The sequence below is a fragment of the Monodelphis domestica genome, chromosome 1 (genome assembly GCF_027887165.1).
Source record: "Monodelphis domestica isolate mMonDom1 chromosome 1, mMonDom1.pri, whole genome shotgun sequence".
NCBI lineage: Eukaryota > Metazoa > Chordata > Mammalia > Didelphimorphia > Didelphidae > Monodelphis > Monodelphis domestica.
This window is the reverse complement of record NC_077227.1, coordinates 568,865,609-568,883,898: the sequence shown is the minus strand read 5'-3', so window position 1 is coordinate 568,883,898 and position 18,290 is coordinate 568,865,609. Positions and strand designations below refer to the sequence as shown.

Sequence of the window (18,290 nt, the reverse complement as noted above, 5' to 3'; positions counted from 1 at the left end):
CTTCCCCAATATATGCAATCAATGCATCAAATGCAATCCTGGTTCTTTTTGTACTGGAGGCCAAATCTCTCCATTAAGTCACTATTTCATGATAGTTTCTAAAAAGAAAAAGAATTATTCAATATCCAAGAATCCCAAAGGTGATTCTTGTTAGTTAGTTAGGGCAAACCCTCAAAATATTAGATCAGAAATGAATTTTAACACTCATGAATATGCTCAAGACTCCATAGTCAGTCAGATAATAATCTAACTTTAACTATCTCTATATAATGTGAGGAGGTCAAGCCTACTTTGCCCTAAGCATTGCAATACCAAAGCTAAGAGAGGCAGAAATTGATGTTCTTTTTTATTCAGAATTTGCTCATCTCAGGGTCAGGTAGGTAGTTCAGTGAATAGAGTGCCAGACCTGGAGACAGGAGATCCTAGGTTCAAATCTGGCCTCAGCCACTTCCTAACTACGTGACACTGAGCAAGTCACTTAACTCCCACTACCTACTACTTTTGCTGCTCTTCTGTCTTAGAATTGATACTAAGGCAGAAGGTAAGGGTTTAAAAAATGAATTTACCCATCTCAGAGAGGGGGAGAGAGTCAGATTAAGAGAGCAAAACTTCTTTCAATGGGGCTATTAGATGGGGACACAATGAAAACTTGATAGACCAAATCTCCTCCCTGTGACTGGTAGGAAAGCACACTTGAAAGCCATGAAGTGTGGGTGTTTGGTCTGTGGTCAGTCTGTGATATGCACAAAAACACAAATACATCCATTTTTGGAAGGGACACCACCTCCCTTTCATTTTGCCTCCCCTCCCCCCACCTCACCACATTACCCCTACCCCTACTTTCATGGCATGGAATCTTATCTGTTATTAGTATCAGGACAGGAACTGATGTCATGTCTTCTCTTTTTTTCCACTGAAGTGAGCACAGAACTCAGTAGTGTTCAAGCTGATAAACTAATTTCCGAAAATTAATGCTAGGGTCAAATTACATTGGTTATAAGCCTGTCTGAACCATACACTGGAAAATTGTGGGGGCACCATAGAAGCAACAAGAATGAAAATGCACTCATGCTCAAAACATATCAAGATCGAGTTGGGGGGGCGGGGTTCAAAACATGTGGTAGTCTAACATAGTTGCTGAATGAATGAACCAAAAGATTAGAAAAGGAAACAAATTGCAAAAAAAAAATGCTCCAACAAGTTAATTGAATGGAGGTAATGTGTACCAGTGTTATGACCACTGATTCTAATTCTGGCTTATTGATGAAACAGTTTTGGTAGTGACGTCTTGCTTCCCTCAATTTCTCGAATCAGTAATTTTGTACATAAAATAGAAAATCTAAAATTCTGTGAGTTGAAAAGGATTCCAAATGCCATATAATGCAGCTTTGAACACTGGATTAAAAGAAAATGTCAGAGCAGGGACACAATTGAGAGACTTTTAGGCACTTGTGTGGTGTTAAAAAAAAAAACTTACTTTCTCTCTCTGGACCTCAATTTCCTTATCAGTAAGACAAGGGAGCTGGACTAAATTATCTCCAAGATGTGTTTAAGCTCTGACATTCTTTGATAAAAGAGCCTGTACTTGATGTCTCTACAGCCCATTTATTCTTCAACCCTTTGCTATGTGACATTTGAACCAGACCACCACTATCACAAAGGTCACCACTTAATTGTCAGGTTATAGAGAATCAGAATCATCAATAGGTTTTTCCACTGTCCCCATCCTTTTCAACCTTTCCATAGTATTTGACCTTCATCTTTTTGAAACTCTTTTCCACTCATTTTTATGAAATTATACTCTCTTTATATTTCTGTGATTACTCATCAAAAATTTTCCTTTCTTGATTCTGTGGATCATCCCACTCACCAAATTTAGCCTTTTCCTAAAGCTCTATCCTCAAGATATGAGCCAAATCAACACAACAAATATTAATTGGCAAGACCTACTATGATCAAAACCTACTATGCTCAGGGTCAAGGGAGAGAAATGACAAAAAATAATTTCTATCCTCAAGGAATTTATACACTAATAGGGCACATAGAATCATTAAAAAAAATCCTGATAGTCTATCTCCTATCATAAAATGCTCTAGGACAGCACTGATGAACCTTTTAGAGATCATGTGCCCAAACTGCCTTTCAAGCCACCTGTGAGCCCCCTGCATTATTCCAGAGAGTGGAAGGAGGAAGTGCTTGGATTGGGCTTCTGGACAGAGGGGCAAGACTTGCAAAAAATGTCCTTGGTTGCAGTGGAGAGGGGAACAGGACAGCCCCCTCCAGCATGCTGGGGCACTTATCCCATGCCTATCATCATGGCTCTAGGAGAACTTAAGTACCATAGCCACAGTTTGTGTAGTCTAATCAAGGATTTATCCTCTTGAGAACTAAAATTTTGAGACCTGAATTCTTCAGAAATAACTAAGCCAACACCTGGATAGGAAAATTAGGGGACAGGAGCAGTATCTCTGATTTCATTGGTGTGGGAAACTTTCAGAGGAAGATATTGCCTCTAGCAATGCAGCCAGGACCTCTGGCATCATCTTCTTGATCCTATAAGGAAAGTAGTCTAGAACACTGAAAGATCAAGACTTTGCCAAGGATTACACAGTCAGGTGGTTTGAGAAGCACGACTTGACACTATGTCTTCAAGTCCACCTCACTAATTACTATGCTAAATGATTAGGCGATACAGGAATTTCTCAATATGGCAATGCTTTCTTTCCCTATGGCCATGCTCCAGATGGCTTGAGTTCTTCCAGACCATACTTGTACTCCTTGGTTAAAGGATGTAAAGGCAATAACAAGCAGATTTTGTAGTCCCAGTTTTAGAAGTTAGGTGGGGGAACAGAAACAGTGCCATTCTGGTTTTCCTCTTTTCCTTTCCCTTCTAAGAAAGTCTCATCTTTACCATGTACTCTTTTTCCTTTCTCTCTTCTTCCCTTCCTCTATCCTTTCCCCTCTCTCTCCCCTCCTCTTTATCCCTCTTTCTCAAGGTTTTTTCCTTCTCACTTTCTTTGCTTTCTCTTCTTTTCCCTCTCTTTCTTTCCCTTTCCTTCTTCCTTTCTCTTTCACTCTTTTCCTGCCTTTTTGTTTCTCTCTTTCCTTCTCTTCCTCTCTCCCTCTCTGTCTCTCATTCTTTCTCTACTCCATTCTTTTCCTTTCATTCTTCCTCTTCCTCCTCTGAAAGCCCCAGAGAACATATTTAGAGAAAAGCATGAAAGAAGAAGGAAAGAGATGGAAACATTAAGTTCTAAAGAGATGTACATAGAGAAACACTGTTATTTTGCTTGTTTATCAAAGTACATAAATCTGCATTCTATGCATTATTATTTATCAATTAATAATGTATTATGATTTTAAATAAGTATATAATCATCATTTTATAATTAATTCCATTTTTGTTTTCCTGCAGGAAAATAGCCTTAATTCTCAATTGTGTTCACATTATAAAAAATTTAAAATAATATTTATTTATCAGGACCATTATTGAAATGGCCATATCTTTTTTAGTTTTTAATTTATTCCTACTATATGCCAGGCACTGTTCTAGGCACTTAAGCCCTTTTAAAAATAGGATAAGACCTTTCTTTTAATAGAATAATCATTATAAAATAAAAATACATATAATTATAAAAATATGTCCCTACCAATAACAAATTTATGAATGACATTCACAGTATTTCACACCCATATTTCCTTGTCTCTTTATCATGTTTATTCTCTATTCTATGAGGCCAAAATTTTGTCGATACTCTTTGGAAAAATATAAATAACTCTGTTTAGATAAAACTTTCTAGAGCTTAGCAAAGTTCCTAAGTCATTTATCTGACGATCTAAACATAATTTTTCTATAAAAATAGGTAGTCAGTGAACAATAACTCTTCCAGTGGTCAGAATAAAAACATACTCAAAACATACCCAAGACAAGAAGTTAGAGGGTCAGGAAGACCTCAGACACTGGGAAGATATCCTGTGGTAAAATGAGATTGCAGGAGACTGAAGAATAAACTGGGTAGTTGAGACAAATGGGAAGTAGAAAAATCAAATGCTTTTTCAAGAATTTGAGCAGCATAAGAGAAGAGGAGATGAAATATGAGAAAGAAATGGCTTTAACTTCATCACCTCTTCGCTCCACATGAATGCTTTATCTTTGTCTTTCTTCTGTCTCAGAGCCAAGATTGGAGGAGAAATGTTTCTCTCCCTAGTCAAAGCTAACTCCTCCACCTTTGTGCATCATTCCTGTCCCATCCAGCAGCCATCCCCTCTCTCCCATATATTTTTAACCTCTCATTCACTGTTTTTTTTTCTTTTTGCCTAAAAATATGGTCAAATCTTCCCAGTTGTGAGAAAAAGTCCTTGTCTATTCCCTTCAGCTACTCTTTTACTTTTCTCTTTTACTGCCCAAATTCTTGAAAAAGCACTTGATGTTTCTACTTCCCATTTTCCTCTTTACTATACTAAGGGAAATACAAGAAAAGAAAAAAAAGACAATCCTTCATCTCAAGGAGTTCAAAATCTGATTGAAGAGACAACATGCAAACAATTATGTTCAAATGTACATACAGGATAAATTAGATAAAATCAAAAGACAGACAGCACTAGCACAAAGAGAGATCAGGAAAGGCTTTTTCATTTAGAAGGTAAGTTTTTAACTAGTACTTCAAGGAAGCCAAGTATGATGGGTTTGATGAAATGTCTGAGGAAACAAAGATTTAAGCTTCTGAGCACAGTGGTTTATTAAGCAATGCATGCCAATTGCCTAATAAATTTATGCCAGGGTTCTTCAGCTTTGCCACTGGACCCCAAATACAGGGGGGATAGATTTTTATGCATGAAAAACAATCAAATCAAATAAAATAATTAATTAAAATAAAATAATTAGGATACAAAAAAATTAGGTAACATGTTTTCTAATTGGAGGAAAGATTTACGACTTTCCAAGTTGGGAGAGGGAAGGTGAATAGGTGCAATTCCTTGAAATCCAAAAAAAAAAAGAGGTGTCCCACTCCCCTCAAGTTTATATATTCAATCAAAGAAACATCAAAACAAAAACTGATTAACCAGCTCAAGGTCAGTTTCCAAATAAGATATATGAGTTGCTTGAGACGTATAATTGTGAGAAAACTTAGATTAATCTTTGGATCTGACTGGGTTTCTGGCCAGCATAATTTAGGTCCTTGTTAAGGGTCTTTAAGCAGGGGCAGCTAGGCAACTCAGTGGATAGAAAGCCAGGCCTGGAGAAAGGAGGTCTTAGATTCAAATGTAGCCTCAGACATTTCCTAACTGTGTCACCCTAGACAAGACACTTAACCCCAATTGCTTAGCCCTAACTACTCTTGTGCTTAGGAACTCATACTTCATATTGATTCTAAGACAGAAGGCAAGGGTTTGGGGTTTTTTTTTTTTATTAAGAACCTCTAAGCAGCAGGTAGAGGCAGTACAGCTTCCCAGTCATGCAAGGCTAGGTTCAAAGAATGCAATAAGATTTTCCCTCAATTCCCACATCTGAATAGAGTTGTTTTTTTCACAAGACAGAAATTGGACTAGACCCATAATAGAATAGAAAGGGAAGTGAGCTAGCTCCAGAATTGAGTCACAAGACAAGTGGAACATAGGGAAGAGGAAGGTATAAGGAGACCAGAAAGTTAAGAAGGGGCCAGGTGGTCATAAATAGCTATGGGGGAGTTTAAAAAATCATATCTACCTGACTATTTGAAGACTATCTGACCAATGAGTGAAGGATCACCAGAGTGGGGAGAGAGATGATGTGTCCTGTACCAGGGTGGTGACAGGTAAGAGGAGAGAAGAAGATGCTCACAAGAGATGCTACGAAGGTAAAAACTGACAAGACTCAGCAACAGATTGGATGTGTGGGGTGAGAGATAGTGGGGAGTCAAGGATGATATCTAGGTGGTAAGTCTAAATGGATAGAAAAATGGTGAGATTCTAAATGGTATTCTGGAAGTTGTTTATGAAGTCATTCCTAAATTGAGTATTTTTAAGTAAGGTGTTGTTTATATTCCATTCTTTTTTTCCTCCCCATCATCAAATTTTCTATAGGCCTATGGAGGGTGAGTCATATATCAAACTATTGTAAAAATCTGGATATTCAGCTCTTCAGCAAACCATTCCATGAAATTTGGCTGGTAAAGTTTAATTCCCATAAGGCACTCAGCAGAGCAGAGAGGTTACTCCAGAGGTGGCATAAAATAGTGGTAAGAGTGTGAGACTTAGGCAGACTTGGGTTTCAATCCTGCTTCAGATACTGACCTTTAGGGAAATCATATAATGACACAGTTTCCATCCACATCTGTAAAGAGAACAGTCCTAACTTCATAGGGTTATTGAAGGGACCAAATTTTTAAAAAATGCAAAAGTATGCTATGAATCTTAAAGAGCTATAAAATGTTAACCATTTATTAAAATGATGTAATGGAGGGGGACAGCTAGGTGACTCAGGAGAGGCAGGCCTAAAGAGGGGAGGTCCTGGATTATCTGAGCCTGGGAAAGTCACTTAACCCCTATTACTACTCTTCTGCCTTGAAACTAGTACAGTTTTGATTCTAAGATGAAATTTTTCTTAATGAGATAGTAGGATCCAAAAAGAGTTCTCCCTCCATGTCTGAGAGCTTTACAAAAAACCTGGTCATCCTTGTTGCTGAACTTGAGGAATTATTTTGTGCCAGGAAGTTTCTTGAGCCATAAGAAAAACATGTGGAGAGAGAGAGGGAGAGACAGAGAGGGGGGAGAGGGAGAGGAAGAGAGAGATGGAGAGGGAGAAGGAGAGAGAGATGGAGAGGAAGAGAGAGTGTTAGACAGGAATAGAGACAGAAAGAGAAGAATCAATAGAGACAGACAGACACAGAGAGAGACAGGAATAAACAGAGACAGAAAGAGAAGGACCAGTAGAAACAGAAAATCAGAAACAGATAGAAAAATAGAGAGAGAAACACACACACACACACACACACACACACAGACACACAGAAGAGAGAAAGAGAGAGACAGAGACAGAGAGATAGAGACAGAAAGACAGAGAGAGAAAGAAGGAAAGAGACAGAGAGAGTGTTGGGAATAAACAGAGACAGACAATTAGAAACAGAAAAACAGAGAGAGAAACAAAGACACAGGCACAGAGAGAGAGACACAGAGGAGAGAGGAGAGAGATACACACACAGACAGAGAAACAAAGACAGAGAGAGACACAGAGAGAAGAGACACAGACACAGACAGAGGAGAGAGAGAGAGAGAGAGAGAGAGAGAGAGAGAGAGAGAGAGAGAGAGAGAGAGAGAGGAAACACACACACAGACAGAAAGAGGACCAATAGAGACAATCAAAAACAGACAAAAACAGAGAGAAAAACAGAGATACAGAGATACAGAGAGAGCTGGAGAGGACTACAGATGGAAAATTGCTGCCAGTTTCCCTTGAGGGTGAGACTCAGACATGCACTAGAAGCTCTGAGCCACTGATGGATGTGGCAGAGGGAGAGGCCTAGAGCTAACAACTGTCCTCTCCTGTCCTCTTAGATTGCTGAAGGGATGGCCTACATCGAGCAAAGAAATTCAATCCATCGAGACTTGAGAGCAGCCAATGTCCTGGTGTCTGAGAGTCTGGGCTGCAAGATTGCTGACTTTGGCTTGGCAAGAATTGTAGACAGTGAATATACAGCCCATGAAGGTGAGTTGAACTAATATCTCAAGGTACAAGGAAGGTGAGCATAACCAAGACGTGGATAACTTTAAATTGCCTTTGCCTCCTGCCCCTTCCCTATGCATAGCCACTTTCATTTCTCATGGGCACTGAATGACAGAACTCTAAGTCAGAAGACAAAGGACACATCCAGAACTCTGCCCTGGCCTCCTTCTGGTATACAGCCAGCAGTGATAGGGTGGGTGGTGAGGAGGCTCATTCAACCATACCTAATTTGCCCTACTCTCACCCTACTACCAACTCATTGCTTAGATGGACTTCCTAGTGCAAATACTCTGCTGCCTTGGAAAGCTGTAATTCTCAATCAGTCAATCAATCAATAAGCTTTTAAGAGAATTAGATCTGAAAGCAAAATAAAACAAAATGCTTCTAGCCAGGAACAACACTCTGGAAAACCATCTCAGTGTTTGGTCCCTCTCCTTCCTCAATTGCCTCCTCTCAACATTCCCAATAAGGATGGCCAGACTAACGAAGGGCTACCATGAATACTATTTATAAAGACAAAACAAACATATTTTTTTTACAAAGTCAAACTCATTAGCAACCAAGCAACTGTTCTAACACTCCTCACACCCAACACGCGGTCTCAGAGTTCTGGCCCCTTTCTTTGCAGCAGCTGCTTCTCACTTGGCTTCTGTATACTAGCTGGTTTCCCCTTATCCAACTCTGTGGGTTGTCTACAAGTCTTGTCCTCATCCCTCTGAACCTAATTTTGGCCTGGACTGACTGATGACTTTTTAAAAAAAGGCCATTACCTTCCATCTTAGAATCAATACTATGTGTGGGTTTCCAGACAGAAGAGCAGAAAGGGCTAGGCAATGGGGGGCAAGTGATTTGCCCCAGATTATAGGGATAGAAAGTGTCTGTGGCTAGGCTCTCCCATCTCTAGATCTGGCTCTCTATCCACTGAGCCACCTCGCTGACCCCTTAACTGATTTTTTTTCTTAAACCCTTCGATTCCATCTTAGAATCAATACTATGTATTGGTTCCAAGTGTGACAAGGAAATCACTTTAAAAGACTGATTTATATTAATTTAAGGTCGCCAAGGAATTCAGCTATGTAATTCCTAAATGAAAACTCAAGTCAGCAGTCAACCTTTTATGGAGTTTAATTACAAACAGGATGAAGAAAGGTATTAGGGATAGAGAGAGAAAGGGGAGAGAAAGGAATAGGGCTTAAATACCCCCCTTCTGTTTAGGCTGGGCCAAAAGGCCCAAGCCCTTAGATAGCTGGGGCAAAGAAAGGAGATCAGTCCCTATTACTCACGTGACCAAAATGGAGAAACAGTCTCAGGGGCCTCCACCTCCAGCTTCCTTCAGAGCAAGCTTCTCAGAGCACCTCTCCAACCACTCAGAGCCAAAACTCTCCAACCAACCACCCCTCAGTCCTCAGACCCTTCTCTCTTTAAGCAAACCATCCAAGTTCCCTCCCCTCAGTTCTCACATCTACCAATCACTGTCCATGTCTTCCCTGTGACAATGGTGGCTCTAGCTTAACCCAGGACCGCCCAGAGGTCTGTGGCTTTGCACATGTCTGTTGAAGGTCATATTCTCAAATAATTAAATCTTGATCCTTTGCTACAGCCCTTCCTAAATCCTGTTACCCTGAGTAGGGTAGAGATTGGAATAATTAAATTTTGATCTATGCTGCAGGCCTTCCTAAATCCTGTTAGGACTGAGTAGGGTGGAGATTGTAATTTCCAAGACCTGGTTCTGTCATTCCAAGTATCTCTATTGTATCAATTCTAAAATCAATCATGACTCAAAGAAACTCCTGTTCTATGCTTAAGCATAGGTCAAAGCCCTTTCCATTGTTCAGCAAAAGGTTTCTGTCCTAAAGTAATCTTAAGAAGGGAGGAGGAGGAACCTCCCTTGCCAATGGGGTTCACATTCCAATGGTGTTCCCACTATCAATAGGAAATTTTTCAAGTATGAAATTTCCCAATGGTGAAATTTCCAACATTTATAAGTCTAAGAAATTTTAAGGTTTACACAAGGCAGAAGAGTGGTAAAGGCCAGGCAATGGGGGTTAAGTGACTTTCCCAGGGTCACAGAGCTAGGAAATGTCTGAGGTCAAATTTGAACCCAGGACCTCCCATCTCTGGGTCTGAATCTAAATCCACTGAGCCACACAGCTGCCCCACCCTTTAACTAACCTTTAAAAGTCACCCAGGGAATCATAGTCAAATCATTACTCTTCCTGTTATATTTTTCCCTTTGTAGTTCACTTAAAGGACTTTTCCTTACCTTATAAAGGGATTACCTGTCATGGCCACATTTATACAAATAGTTTATTACTACTATCAGAATGTCTTCTATAATTAGGTCCTGTATCCCATCCTTTCCCTTCCCTTCCCTTCCCTTCCCTTCCCTTCCCTTCCCTTCCCTTCCCTTCCCTTCCCTTCCCTTTCCTTCCCTTCCCTTCCCTTCCCTTCCCTTCCCTTCCCTTCCCTTCCCTTTTCCCTTCCCTTCCCTTCCCTTCCCTTCCCTTCCCTTCCCCCTTCCCTTCCCTTTTCCCTTCCCTTCCCTTCCCTTCCCTTTTCCCTTCCCTTCCCTTCCCTTTTCCCTTCCCTTCCCTTCCCTTCCCTTCCCTTCCCTTCCCTTCCCTTCCCTTCCCTTCCCTTCCCTTCCCTTCCCTTCCCTTCCCTTCCCTTTTTCCTTCCCTTCCCTTCCCTTCCCTTCCCTTCCCTTCCCTTCCCTTCCCTTCCCTTCCCTTCCCTTCCCTTCCCTTCCCTTCCCTTCCCTTCTTCCCTTCCCTTCCCTTCCCTTTCTCCCTCCATTCTGTCCTAGAATTGACACTAAGTATTGTTCCAAGGCAGAAGATCAGTCAGGACTAGGCAACGTGGCTTTCCAAGGGTCACATTGCTAGGAAGTGTCTGAGGTCAGATCTGAAACCAGAACCTCCTGTCATCTCTAGACCAGGACTCTCTCTCCAATGAGCCCCCTAGCTAGCTGCCTTGGTCTTGGACTTTTAAGGACTACCACTTTTCCCTTAGATATGCTGTCCCTAGCAAGCCAACCATCCATTTTTCAAATCATTGGGTATATCTGTCAACATTCCCAAATTCTTTATAGCTCTTCAGTAATTTCGGCTCTAAATTACATGTGGGTCATGCATGTCCATGAAAGAAAAAAATATGTAATCAGCAAAACAAAACAATACAATAATAACAGCAGTAATAACATCATATATAGACAACAGTTTATATTATATGCCAATAGAACCAAAATTACAGTAAAATTATGTGTGGCTAACAGGCAAATGTATCTCTGGTATACAAACATACAGTAATTACCAAGTGCAACAACAAACATATGTAATTACACAGAAGGCACATCTTACATTAGTTCTGCCATTTGGCTAGATTTGTAAGCACTTCTCCAGATCCCCTCTAACATAATAGGTTAGTCTGCTCTTCAGTTGAACCTGCTGACCTCTCTCCCACTGTAACTAAATAGTTGTCAGTAGGGCTTAATCATAGTGTTCTTCAGAACTATGATCTTCTATCCTATATGAGGCCAGGGGATGGGGTGTCCCAGTTGTAGGGCTACCGCATTGTGTGGAACCTCTTTTTACCCCAGGTTTTAGAGTTTCTAAAGTTCTAGGCAGGAATGGCACTAGCTCCAGTTCTAGGTCTCTCCCTTCCTTATGCTGCTATAACTATATACTATATACTTATACTGTTATATACTATAACAGCAGACTGTCTTCTTCACTTGAGTCATTTTCTGGCTCAGACAATCTTTACCCAAATGCTAGACCATCTCTTTTGTTTAGATTCTGAGGAGACAACTGTTCATCAAGAAATCCAACTAAGGGCTTAATAAACAATAAGAGGTTTTGATGAATTGTTTCCCACAAGTCTCTGAGGATATTCTGTAAAGGGGTAGGCACCACAAGTAAGTCATATGTAACCTTTCCCCCCATTTCCAAGCATTTTATTTAAGGTCATTTTGTGCCAAGAACTCCAATAGGCTGTTTGTCTTTTGCTCGTGTTTTTCATTTTTATGTATACATAATGTTTATATTTTTTGAGAATTACAAATTTAATTTAGACAAGTTTCTGATGAAAGATAATCAGACTGTGAGATGAGCTTCTCCCCATCTTTATATCCACCCATTTAAAAAGTCACAGCTAGTGAAACTGGTTGCTACATGGAATATGGCATCAATCTGCTAACATAGTTCATGAAGATCAATATTTCTTAGCTAAAGTCTTTCTCCTTATTTGAGGTCTAGACAAATAATTTAGGCATCATATTATTATTTGTTTCTGTAAGTACTTTCCTAAACTGAAGTTGTAGCTATGTAGTAAACTTCTTTTAGTTTTTCTCTTGGTCAAGAGAAGTATTGGTTATCAATGTCCACAATCTCTCCATCTTCAGAGACTCCAAAACACTTCAATTGGTAGGTAGTCCTTGACTGAACACCAACAGACATGGTATAAAGCCTGTGGGGTCATTCCTGGTCCTTTCTTGATTCCTAGGTCCAAAATGAACATGTAAAATTTTCATGAACACAGCAAGATTTTGTCTTAGTAGCACTAACAGTTTCCCAATGCCAGATGCAAGTTCAATGACAATTGTATACAGTACTTCGATGTTCAAATCCAATTTCCAATATTGCCTTTGCAGGGCTGGAAACTGAGTGCTCTAAAGAAAAAAAAAGAAAATGAGCATGTATGAAGTGCCTCCTATCAGCCAGGCACTGTTAAGTGCTTTACAAATATTATTTCATTCAAATATTATTTCCTTATTTCATCTCAGCTGTTCCTCATGACAACTCTAGAGGGTTATTATTTTCATTTTTTAAATGTGGAAACTGAGACAGACCATGGATTTACCCAGGGTCTCACATCCAGGAAGTTTGTATAACTGAATTTGAACTCAGGTTTTCTTGAGCCCAGGTCCTGCATTCTATCTACTGTGCCACCCAGCTCTAGTATCACTGACTTGTATTACTTTTCACAGTCACTTATTATGCATCTTCTCTCCCTTCCTTTCATTTCATTCTTTTCTTAACCCTGTAGTCTGGTTTCTAATCTCTTCATTCAACTGAAGCTGCTCTTTCCAAAGTTACCAAAGGTCTCTTAATCAATCAAAACTAATGATCTTTTCTCAATCCACATCCTTTGAAGCTTTTGGCATTGTCTTCTCCTTGATATTCTCTTCTCTCTTGGGTTTTCATTTATTCTTCTCTCATAGTTCTCTTCCTACTTATCTGGCCACTTTTCAGTCTTCTTTACTAGATCTTCATTCAGTTCATTCCTACTAATCATGGATGTCTCTGATGTCTGTTCTTGGACCTCTTCTCTTCCCCTTCTAGGCTTTGAATTCAATTATCTCTATCCTGATGATTCCCAAATCTACTTAACTAGCCTTCATCTTTTTCCTAATTCCCACTCACATCTCCAGCTGCCCATTGGAATTTCATAGATATCTCAAACTTTTACCGTCCAGGACACCACATTCTTCCAGTCATCCTGCCTCACAACCTAGATATCAAGCTTGTCTCCTTACACTCTCATGGTCACCCCATGCTCCATATCCAATTAGTTCCAAATTTGTCCTTTATACCTTTGAGGTCCTAGACTATTTCAGTAATCTTCTGGTTGGTCTCCTCTTGTCAATTCCTACACCAGACCTTTTCCCACTCAAGTCATCAAATTAATCATCTCAAAGTCCAGGTCAGACCATGTCATCCTTCCCTTGTCACTTCCAGGATCAGATATAAAATCCTCTATATGGCATTCCATTTCAGCTCTAAAACTATAATTCTATAACCCTCTGTTCAGTGGCCCTGGCTACTGACCACTTTCAAGAATGTGAGCTGCTCTTCTGGAAGAAGATAGAAAAGAATAAACAGGTTGAAACTGTTTGATATTTTGCTTCATAGAGCTTGTATGTGCTTTTTTTCTCTCACAGGTGCCAAGTTCCCCATCAAGTGGACAGCCCCAGAAGCCATTAATTTTGGCGTGTTCTCCATCAAATCTGATGTTTGGTCCTTCGGAATTCTCCTGATGGAAATTGTTACCTATGGGCGGATTCCTTACCCAGGTACTAAAGTCAAATCCTACAGCTCAGGCCAACAGCATAGGATGGCACAGGCTCCCATGTCTCCTGGCTAGAGTTTCACTCTCTAGAAAGTTCAGACAGCTAGCATATCTTCCTTTCTTAATCTCCCCAGATAAATATTTTGAAGGAGAAATCCAACTGTGTCTTAATTGAAAAATCCCTAATGTGGCCAACAGGGTCAAATCAGGGTCAGGATTAGAAATATGATAAAGACCAACTGGATCTCCCTTGTCATTTGATGAAGATCCAAGATAGGATAAGGCTAATCTCATCCTTAGCAAGACAGGAAACCCTTTACATTTACAACCTTTTACCCTACACACTCAGTGATTCCAAACTCCTATAGGTTATTGTCCAAACTCTATTTCCCATCCCCCAATCTGATTCTTAACCCTCCTTCCCCAAAGTCCCAATCAAACTTAATCCTTCTCTCCCCACCATCATTCAACTTTTCTTCTTGAAGCTCCTTGAGAATGCCATCTACCATAGGTGGCTCCACTTCTTTAACTCTCTCTTTTTTTTTTTAACTCTCTTCTTAACCTCCTAAGATCTGTCTTTTGACCCCATCGTTCCCTCTCTAAAGTTTCCAGCAATCTCTTAATTGACAAAAATGGCCTTTTCCCAACTCCCATTCTTGACCATCCCCTTTTGTTTGGTCCTTACTTTTTCCTGATTCTTCTGCTTTATATCTAACCACTCCTTTCCATGGAGCCTCATCCAGTTCATGTCCACTAACAACAGAGTTGTTCTGAGAGCCTCTTTTCTTCCTCTAAATGACTTCACTCGGTCATCTCATCAGCTCCCATGGATTTTTTTTACCTTACCTTTCATCTAAGGCAGAAGAGCAATAAAGGCTAGGCAATGGGGGTTAAGAGACTTGCCCAGGGTCACTCAGTTAGGAAGTGTCTTGAGGTTAGATTTAAACCCAGGACCTCCTATCTTTGGGGCTGGCTCTCTATCTTCTGAGCCACTTGGCTATTCCCTCTCATAGATTCTATTATGATCTTTATGCTGATGATTCTTGAATCTACCTATCGATCAGTACTCTCTGTGCAGTCCCCCAGTCTCTCATCTCCAACAGAACATCTAATAGACATCTGAAATTCAACATGTCTAAAACAAAACTCATTATTTCCCCTCTCTAAAATTTCTCCCTTTCCTAACTTCCTATTACAGCTGAGGAGGTACCATCCTCCCAGCTAGGTATCATTCTCAATTCTTTACTATGTCACCCCCTCCCCAACACACACACACACACACACTCATATCTAATCTGTTGTTAAGACCACTCAATTTCACCTTTCTGACATCTCTCAAATATGCCCCCATCTTCATACCCTGGGGTCCAAGACTGGATCACCTTATTCCAGGACTATTGAAAAAACATGCTGATGGGGGCAGCTGGGTGGCTCAGTGGATTGAGAGCCAGGTCCAGAGATGAGAGGTCCTGGGTTCAAATCTAGCCTCAGATACTTCCTTACTGTGTGACCCTGGGCAAGTCACTTAACCCCTATTGCCTAGCCCTTACCACATTTCTTTCTGCCTTGGAACCAGCACACAGTATCGATCCTAAGGTGGAAGGTAAGGGTTTAAAAAAAAAACTCTTGCAATCCATTTTTAAAACCTGCAGTTGATATTTTAGCCACTAGATGGCAATTTGTCATCACCCTCAAAACCCATTGGCTCTGAACTGCATTTTAAGGCTTTTGCCTGGAACTTGATAGAAGAGTAGATTCCAGCAACGAAGAGTTGATTTAGGGGCAGTTAGGTGGCTCAGTGGATGGAGTGCCAGATCCAAAGATGGGAGGACCTGGGTTCAAACATGGCCTCAGTCACTTTGTAGCTGTGTGACCCTGGGCAAGTCACTTAACCCCCATTGCCTCGCCCTTACTGCTCTTTTCTATCTTGGAATCAATACACAGTGTTGATTCTAAGATGTCAATAGACAGTGTTGATTCTAAGATGTAAGGTAAGGATTAAAAAAAAAAGAAGTTAACTCAAATCTTGTTCAGAAGAGTCAGATGAAAGGAATAGCAAAAGACAAAGGAGCAGATTTAGTTGTTTTTGTTTGTTTGTTCTTGGTACTCTTAGTTCCAATACAGAAATGCAGACCTGAATTTAATCCTCAAGTCCACCATTTGCAACCTATGTGACCTTGGACAAATCATTCGACTTCTCTAGACTCACTTCCTTCATTTGGGAAATGAGGGGCTTGAATTCGATGCACCCTGAAGTCCCTTCCAGTTCTAGATTTAGGATTGCTATGAACCTTTGCTTATTGGTTTTAAACAGAGGGGACCACCTGATCTTAGTGCCCCATCCCAACAAAGAAATTTGTCCTCTTCTTCAGGATGCTTTTCAGTGGCTTAGTAGTTTTCTTTGACACTATCCTAAATTCAGCAAGTAAGATATGGGAAAAGATTTGGAAGAAAATAAAATATGACTCTTGCCTTCTAAAGGCAAATATTTTTGTTGGGGATATGAGAAACATATCTGAAATAAGTAATGACTTGTATAAGAGAGTATGTAGTCAGGTGTTGAATTGCATGCTAGGAAGAGAAGGGAGTGAGTTGGAAAGAAGACTGGATTAGAAATCAAAGATCTAGGTTCTAGTTTCTGATCTAAGTCTGCTGTGACTCTGACTTAGTAGTTGTATGACTTTCAGCATAAACTCATTTGGGCTTTTCTCTCTTTCCATAACTTCTCCGCCACCATCCTGAATCCTATCCCCAAAGGCATGACCAACCCAGAGGTCATTCGGAATCTAGAACGAGGCTATCGAATGCCTTGCCCTGAAATGTGCCCAGCGGAGCTCTACAGCATCATCAGCAAGTGTTGGCGCAACCGGCCAGAGGAGCGGCCCACCTTTGAATACTTACAGTCTGTACTGGAGGACTTCTACATAGCCACAGAGCAACAGTATGAACTGCAGCCCTAGAAGATGGCACTGCCCTCGACCTCAATTCTAGCCTTTTAGCAGAGCCAAAGAGGTTCCTCAATTGAGTCCCAAGCATTTCTTTTGTTGTTCAGTAATTTTTCATGCCTGTTCTTCAAGACCCCATTTGGTACCTTAGCAGAGATCCTGGAGTGGTTTTTCATTTCCTTCTCCAGCTCATTATTACAGATGAGGAAACTGAAGTAAGCAGAGTTAAGTGGCTTGCCCAGGGTCATTCAGCTAGTAAGTGTCTGAGGACAGACAAATTCAAAAAGATGAATCTTTCTGACTCTAGATCCAGCACTCTATCCATTATCCTCTTGACCAACAGGATAGAGGGACTGGGATAAAAGACATTTATAGAGAAAAAATTGTTCCTCAGATAAATAACTTTGCCCAACAGGGTAGTAGGTAAGTAAAAGGAGATGATAATCTAAATGGTAGTTACTGAGCCTGAATCAATGATTAGAAAGTCATCATTGATGAGGGACCAATCCCAAGCCATCTGAGAATTCCAGAACTGAAAAGCAGAATTAGCTGTCTCTGTTGTCTTTGAAAAAACCCAGGCAGAATGGAGATTCTCTTGGTTTTCAGATGAGGACCCCATAGTCTGGCATGACTCGAGAATTTTGAAATGTTTTATCCAACAAATGCCATATCTTCATATGTGTAATATGATCTTTTGGTGGGAAATATAATATATGTTACCTTTTTATAGTCTGTAATATCTGAGAAAAGAAAAGATTTGAATCTTGTGAATTGGCTTGTTTTCCATAATTGGAAACCCAAAGGCATCATGGCATTTCGGTGGAAGGGCCAGTGACTAAGAGGCATTCACGAAGTCCTGAGCTCTTGCTCTTTACTGCTTAGGGGATTGGAGGGAAGTCATTTTACTTTTCTGAGCCTGTTTCCTTTACTAAAAAAAGGAAGTAGCCAGTCTTGATGTCTTATGCTTCTTCTGTCCCCCATGAGTGCTTGAAGTGGATTATTTCTCAAATTCCTTGAGATTAGGGACCATCCTTTATCTTTTTATCTCAACCATCAACATACACTGAATATATAGGATATATTTAATTATTTGTTGTACGTAGCAGAGTGCCTGACAAATAGTAAGCACTTTATTAATGCTTATTGATTGAATGCTAGATAAATAAATGAATGAATACTCCCTTTAAGGTTGCTTCCATTTATCATTGTTCACACCTTTCACATTACTTTCAGCAACTCAAAGAGAACGCCAGATGGCAGTCTCACCTCAAGAATCTTTAGTGGAGACTCCTTCATGTTTTATGGTCTTTGAATCATGAACAGATCTCTCAGGCTAAAAATACAAAATGTCAGAGCTGGAAGGGACCTCGGAGATGGTCTAGTCTAGGCATTCTTAGCTTTGCGTGTGTGTGAGAAAACCCTTACAGGCTCTGATGAAGTCTATAGACTTGGTGCATTCAGAATTAAAATCAGGTGTGAAGACTCCAAATACAAGTCTTTTCCAACTACAACTGGTTATTATAATAATGATCACTGATGCAAAATGTACTACTTGATCTATTGGTCACATCTAG

General features: G+C 40.2%; 1 protein-coding gene across 1 annotated transcript in view; it reads left to right on the top strand.

The window, feature by feature from the left end:
* The window catches only part of BLK (BLK proto-oncogene, Src family tyrosine kinase), a 37,823-nt gene extending 19,922 nt beyond the window's left edge, over positions 1–17,901 (top strand). The window contains exons 10-12 of the mRNA XM_007476245.2: positions 7,534–7,684; positions 13,644–13,775; positions 16,529–17,901. Of these exons, the coding sequence (XP_007476307.1) occupies positions 7,534–7,684; positions 13,644–13,775; positions 16,529–16,731 (486 nt within the window). The 3' untranslated portion in view covers positions 16,732–17,901. The remainder of the gene's footprint in view (positions 1–7,533; positions 7,685–13,643; positions 13,776–16,528) is intronic.
* The last annotated feature ends 389 nt before the right edge of the window (positions 17,902–18,290 follow it).